The following is a 7,185-nucleotide window of genomic DNA, read 5'->3' as shown; positions in this document are numbered from 1 at the left end:
GAGGGAGGGAGGGAGGGAGGAGGGAGGGAGGGAGGGAGGGAGGAAGGAAGGAGGGAGGGAGGGAGGGAGGGAGGGAGGGAAGGAAGGAGGGAAGGAAGGAAGGAAGGAAGGGAAGGAAGGAAGGAAGGGGGGAGGGAAGGAGGGAAGGAGGGAGGGAAGAAAGAAAGAAAGAAAGAAAGAAAGAAAGAAAGAAAGAAAGAAAGAAAGAAAGAAAGAGAAGAAAAAGAGGGAGGGAGGGAAGAAAGGAAGAAAGGAAGGAGGAAAACAAGAGTAGTTACAACACTGGCCCTCATCATTCCATTCATTCGCGTTCTCCCTGGAATCAGAACCAGCATGTACCACTGTTAGGTCATTTTCTTCGTCCCACTCACACCTGCTTTGCACCCTAACTCTACCCAAAGCAGCAAAGAAAAACGTGTGGTGCCATGTCCGAATCCCGCCTCTGGAGAGCTTTCCGAGTCCCCGCCGCCGGGAGAGGTGCTCACAGGGGCAGGCTGCGCCCCGAAGATTCGCTGGGGTCAGACCTGGGAACCCAGCGAAGACAAAACTGACTGTTTTCTTGCAGTCAGGCACCATCTCTGTTTGAGTTTTGGGTGGGCGTGCCCACCGCAGGGAGAGAGAGAGGAAGCAAACGAGAACTGCGGGCTAAGGACAGGCGGGGGGCGTGGAGAAGGCCCGGCGGTGGGGGCGTCGGTGGGAAAGGGACTCCGGGACACCAGACGGAAGAGGTGAGCCCAGCTCCGAGGCCGCCGGCCGCCACTGGCCCCGCAAACCTCAGGAAGGGGAAAAGGCCAGCGCGAACTACAAGTCCCAGAAGCCCCCGCTTCCTGGCGCCGGCGCCGCGCAACGCCCGCTGGGAGTCGGCCGGAGCCGCCAAGATGTCGCTGCCCAAGAAGAGAAAGATTGATTGAGTCGGGGGGCGGCGGCGGCGGAGGAGGAGGAGGAGGGGAGGGAGCCGAGCAGGAAGATGGCGGAGAGCGAGAGGTGGCCCGGCCGCGACGCCCGTGGTGCCGGCAGGAGCGGGACCAACAGTACTACGAGTGCTACTCGGACATCTCGGTGCACGAGGAGATGCTCGCCGACCGCATCCGCACCGAAGCCTACCGCCTGGGCATCATGCGGAACTGCGCGGCGCTGCGGGGCAAGACGGTGCTGGACGTGGGCGCGGGCACCGGCATCCTCAGCATCTTCTGCGTCCAGGCCGGGGCCCGGCGCGTGTACGCGGTGGAGGCCAGCGCCATCTGGCAACAGGCCCGGGAGGTGGTGCGGCTCAACGGGCTGGAGGACCGGGTGCACGTCCTGCCGGGGCAGGTGGAGACGGTGGAGTTGCCGGAGCAGGTGGACGTCATCGTGAGCGAGTGGATGGGCTACGGCCTCCTGCACGAGTCCATGCTGAGCTCCGTGCTGCACGCGCGGGCCAAGTGGCTGAAGGAGGGCGGGCTGCTGCTGCCGGCTTCCGCCGAGCTCTTCCTGGCGCCCGTCAGCGACCCGACGCTGGAGCAGCGGCTGGGTTTCTGGGCCCACGTGAAGCAGCTCTACGACGTGGACATGAGCTGCCTGGAGGCCTTCGCCACGCGCTGCCTCATGGGCCCGTCGGAGATCGTGCTGCAGGACCTGTGCGGCGAGGACGTGCTGGCCCGGCCGCAGCGCGTCGCGCACCTGGACCTGGCCCGCGCGGGGCTGGAGCAGGAGCTGCAGGCCGGGGTGGCGGGGCGCTTCCGCTTCAGCTGCTACGGCTCGGCGGCCATGCACGGCTTTGCCTTCTGGTTCCAGGTGACCTTCCCGGGAGGGGACTCGGGGAAGCCCCTGGTGCTGTCCACGTCGCCCTTCCACCCGGTCACGCACTGGAAGCAAGCCCTCCTCTACCTGAACGAGCCCGTGCAAGTGGAGCAGGACACGGACATCTCCGGAGAGATCACGCTGCTGCCCTGCCGCCACAACCACCGGCTCCTGCGCGTGCAGCTGCGCTACAAAGTGGGCGACGCGGAGGAAAAGGCCAAAGACTTTGCCATGGAGGATGAGCAGTGGCTTCTCTCCCAGCAGCTGCCTCCCGAGGAGGCCAGGCTTTCCCGGTAGAAGCGAAGGGGGCGGGGGGTTGGGGGGTCACAGCAGAAAGGGAGATCCCGCCTGCAACTCGCGGGGGGAGGGGGGTGGCATTATGTTCTGTCTGCCTTTTCCCTCCTGGCTCCTGGGGAGAGAGACTGACTTCACGCTCCCGTGTTCTGGCGACATTTATTTTAAAAATGACCCTGATGCCCCCAACGATGAAAACAGCGTGTTTATGAATAGGCTTTTGAGCCTCAAAAGTATGTGGTACCAAGCACTTGTATTCCTATTTTTTTGTTTGTTTGTTTCACGAAAGAAAAAAGACGTAATAAAATGTCAGTGTATGAAGGTTCCATGCACACCCTGACACCTCACACCTTCTTTAAGCCTGAAGCCGCGGAGACAGGTAAAAGGGTGTATAGTTAGACACCATACATTTCCAGTCTGGCTTTTTCATATCTGTCCAGAGCCATATTCCTTCCTTCTCTGAATTCCCTCCCTTCCCAGGGGCCTCTAGGCTACAGTACTGACCCTACTGGCTGCGAGAGGGAGGAGGAGGAGGAGGTAGGTTAACCCTGTTCTCACACTTACTAGGAACTACTCCCATAGGGTGCTCAAGTTGCTGACCACATCGTTAAGTAAAAGAGACCTATGTAACTGTGCAGCCGATCTAAGAAATCAAGAAAGAGACCTGAAAGTGAAGTGGTAGAGGATTTTTTTTTAATTCTTGTCTTTCCTGTTAAGATTTCATCAAGAAACTGTCCCACGTATTTTCCATAATTTTATGGAACAGGCTGAGAGGTCGTTTCAGGGCCTCTTCATCCCCATGGGTAAATCAGTTCACCTCACTAAATTAAACATGTTCCCAGCTAGAAGAGTCCACTTCTCCTTTAAACTCCCTCATTTGGGTGGATATTCTCCCTTGGCCTACTTAAACCAAATGAAAGTTCCCTTTTTAACACGAAAGTTCCCTTTTTTCTTTTTAGCTCAGCCAACTGTGAAAGTTGTGAATTCAGGGAAGTCATTTGTAATGAAGTGTGAGTCATGTTATCCAATTTATTTCACTGATGTTTCCCCCCCTCATCCCTGTGGAAAATAAAACAATGGCATTCTGTCTTGAGAGATGAACGGAGAAGTCTCGTGTGCTGTCTGAGTGATACTGCTGTGGCCTGCACACTCGTAAGGAAAGCGTTAAAGCCCCTTCAGAGGACAGCTTCAGGGTCACCCTGCGTGTAGGGTTGTGTGTGCTAGCAGAAAGCAGGTGTGAAAAACTGGTCCTCTGAAGTCCTCCACCAGCTTTGTTTATAATGAGTTTTCTGCCCCTTGATTCAATGCATATTAAAGCACTTAAGTATCATAACTCATTTGCTAAAATTTGGTGACCACAGGAATATCTGTCATTCTGAAGGGAAACAGCAATGTACAAAATCACAGACTTTACAAGATCCTCCAATAGCAGGCAATACAGAGAGCTGCTGTCTTCGATGTGCAGAGAGTTAGCAGCCCGGGTGAATGGTGCAGCTATAGCAAGCCTGGTGTGCTTTCAGCGGCATAAACAGCTTCTTATGTTAGGGTCAGCTGTATTGTAAGTCGAATATTTATTTAGGATTTAGTGTACAGTTTTGAATCGAGTTCTGGTGTTTATGTTTTCTGGGTGTATTTTGTTTTTTGTTTTTTGTTTTTGTTAGAATAATTCCTTTGCTGTATGGGCAAATGAAAGCATCTTTCAAGTTCCACTTTTAAACATGCTTTTCTGAATATATGAGTCCTACAGAGTTCTTATTACCAGTATAAGCACACAAAGGGAACACTAGTTAAAACTTTGGATAACTCGAGAAGGAAAAGGCATTTCATAATTAGGCAAAGTAGGCTTTAAAATTCCTACTGTTGCTGTTTCCCCAGAGAGAAAGGAGTTAGCATAAAAATACAGCTACTAACGCCATTAGTCAAGAGGCAAAGAGGCAGCACAGGCCGAAACCGGTTTGGCTCAGTGGATAGAGCGTCAGCCTGCGGACTGAAAGGTCCCGGGTTCGATTCCGGTCAAGGGCATGTACCTTGGTTGCGGGCACATCCCCAGTGGGAGGTGTGCAGGAGGCAGCTGATCGATGTTTCTCTCTCATTGATGTTTCTGGCTCTCTATCCCTCTCCCTCTCTATAAAAAATTAAAAAAAAAAAAAAAAAGAGGCAGCACAGGCCAGCGGGTAAAGGCCTGGACCCCGGAGCCAGCTCCTGCTGCAGCCCCAGCTCCGCAGGCGGCGTGACCTCCAGCAAAATCCCTACCTGCTCCTCTCCGGTGCTCTCCGGTGCTCTCACGCCAATCGGGGAGAACAATTGGAAGGTGAGGGAACACGTTCATACATACAAGCACACAGTGCCTGGAGTAAGACCTCAGTATCTCCCGGCTGCTGCCATTATGGGAGAGTGATATACAGGCCTGGGGCAGTTGGATGGTATGTACTTACTTAAAACTGGCTGCAGAATAAGTACTGAACATGGTTTTTGTACGGCCGTGGTTGACAGCTTCCGCATGGCTGTCTGTGACGGGCAGCGTGTGACAGGGCGCCAGAGGACCCAAAGGAAGTCTCTGGCTCCACACCTGCAGGAGGAGGAGCGTGGGAGATGCCTCCGCCCCCAGGTGCTGTCCGGTCTCTGTAGGAACTGCTGCTGATTGCCTAGGCCCGTGGTGGGCGAACCGCGGCTCTTTGGCCCCTTGAGTGTGGCTCTTCCACAAAATACCACGGCCTGGGCGAGTCTATTTTGAAGAAGTGGCGTTAGAAGAAGTTTACGTTTAAAACATGTGGCTCTCCAAAGAAATGTCAATCGTTGCACTGTGGATATTTGGCTCTGTGGACTAAGGAGTTTGCGGACCACTGGCCTAGGGCCCTGGGAGCCACGGAGGCGCTGCCAGCCCCGAGGAGAGGCACAGGGTGAAGATCCACCTGCTTTCCTGGAACAGCTTCCATGTCCTCGGCACTGATCACACTGCCACAGCCACTGGAACAAGCACTAGGATACAAGCCCATGAAACCCAGATTCTGCCTCCCGTTAGGTATGTTCAGAGGACCAGCCAGACAATGAAATAAACAAAGGATAATGGGGTAACTAGTGGGATGGCACAGGTGTTGGGGGGGCAGGTATTTACTTCGGTGGTTTACATGCTAGACAAACGTTACAGATACTGAATTAGCCGAAGGTCACATAGCTAATTCTTGGCAGTGAAACATACGTCTTTCAACTCCTTACCCCAAACAAAATTGCCAATTAACCCGTGTGTGCTTTAATTTTCTTTAAATAAGTACATACTGCCCTACCGGCATGGCTCAGTGGTTGAGTGTTGACCTATGAACCAGGAAGTCAAGCACACGCCCAGGTTGCAGGCTCCATCACAGTGTGGGGGGTGCAGGAGGCAGCTGATCAATGATTCTGTCTCATTGATGTTTCTCTCTCTCCCTCTCCCTTCCTCCCTTAAGTCAATAAAAGTACATTTATAAAAAAGTACATACCTCTGGAATGTTATTTTTTTTTTATCTCATGACGAATGAAAGAGGGGAAGCCCTTAGTTTAAGAGTCTCGTTGGAGATCCACCTTCAGTGTATGGAATCTCAAGATTGACAGGGGGTAAGCACTCATTGAAACAAGCCCTGTACCTGCTTCCCTAACAGACCTGATGAAATGGGGCACTTTCCGGGGTCCTCAAGCAACTGAATCCTCCACACAGGACCGAAGTAGATGAACTCTGCCATGCTGGCTACACAGACCTGGTGCTGGAGAGCAGGGAGGCATCCCTGAGGCATTCATTCAGTTAATCATTGAATAAACAACTATCTAACAATTCAGTCCTATGATAAGTAAGTAAATCCTAATCTCAAAGAGCTGGGATACATTAAGGGAATAAAATGACCTACATCAATAATTTGCATACATTCTTTAGCCCGGAAAGACCTCCTTCCAACTAAATTTAACCTCTGTGAAGCAGGGTCCAGAAGCCAGCCCTCATGTCGATTCCATCCTTAACATTTCTCCCAGGTGCAAAAAAATATTACCTACCATTGCACAGATTATGAGACCTCAGAGGAAAATTCCTCTATGGTGTTAGTTCCAGAAATAAATCTATGGCCTGTAAATAACTGGTTTATTTCAGCTAATGGACGAGGTCCATTGGGTGGATGGTTCCTCTCCCATTGGCTCTTAGAAAGCTGAGCCAAATTTATGACTGATTTGTGCTGTTTTAGCTTTATATCTGGCTCCACTTCCATACCCCAGTGTTTTTTTTCTTGATTTATTACCCTTCTCACTTATAATAAATATTGCATGTTTTGTTGGAATTTATGTATCTTTGTTCTGTTCTAATACTTTTTGGCATTAAAATGTGATCTTACTTTCCGGAATATCTGCAGAAGTTCTGAGGACAAGGAGGTGAGAGAGAGGATTCTGCCATATGTCCCTTCGTGCCCTATGGAATTTGGTGTCTCACTTTGCTCAGATGGGTGGGTAGCTTATTGGATCCCATCCTTTTAGCCAACCCACGGCATTTTCTGTTTGTAGAATCGAGATTTCTGGATGCGTGAAGAATTCTGAGACATGCAGACCATGTTGAGGAAACTTAGAATGTCCCGCAGCATCTCTCTAAGCCGAGAATAAACCCTGATCGAATCTTGACCACAACCATAAGGAACATGGAAGATCGCCAAGCCTGTTCCAAAAATGTGTCAAAATCCTTTAAAGTGATGATAAGGAGGAAGACAGTGCAAGGAGACTAAGTCTCAAACTACGGTGCGTGTTCGTAGGAAAAAAAAAAAAATGTTTGCAACAAAGAATCCTGGACCTAACTAAACACAAAGACAACCCGTTTACTTAGACTTCAACCCATCAACTGTTTGACAAGCAGGTGTCCGCCAATCTTCTCTTCCCCCGTCAGCCCTGAGTGGACAGGACCCCACACCATGGCCCAAAGGCCGCTGAAGAAATTACAAACTCGTGCGCTGACCAGTCTATGCCAGGAGATCATCCCTGGGCTGGTCCCTGTGGGGTGAGCATGCGTCTGCATCTCTTCCATTGGGGTGGGAAGCTGACAGGCTGTTCTCTCTGCATCCGCGTTCTGAAAAAGGCTAAAAGGTCATCAAAGGCATGCTTTATGAC

General features: G+C 51.5%; 1 protein-coding gene across 1 annotated transcript; it reads left to right on the top strand.

Annotated features, from left to right (window-relative positions):
* Nucleotides 1–878: 878 nt before the first annotated feature.
* PRMT6 (protein arginine methyltransferase 6) lies at nt 879–3,174 on the top strand (the record flags this gene model as incomplete). The annotated part of the gene is given in 2 exon segments (XM_080649501.1): nt 879–907; nt 909–3,174. Coding segments are annotated over 2 exon segments (1,197 nt in total). The 3' UTR covers nt 2,077–3,174.
* Between the last annotated feature and the right edge of the window lie 4,011 nt (nt 3,175–7,185).

This window comes from Plecotus auritus, assembly GCF_963455305.1.
Source record: "Plecotus auritus genome assembly, chromosome: 12".
Taxonomy (NCBI): Eukaryota; Metazoa; Chordata; class Mammalia; order Chiroptera; family Vespertilionidae; genus Plecotus; species Plecotus auritus.
This window is presented reverse-complemented; position numbering and strand designations above follow the sequence as displayed.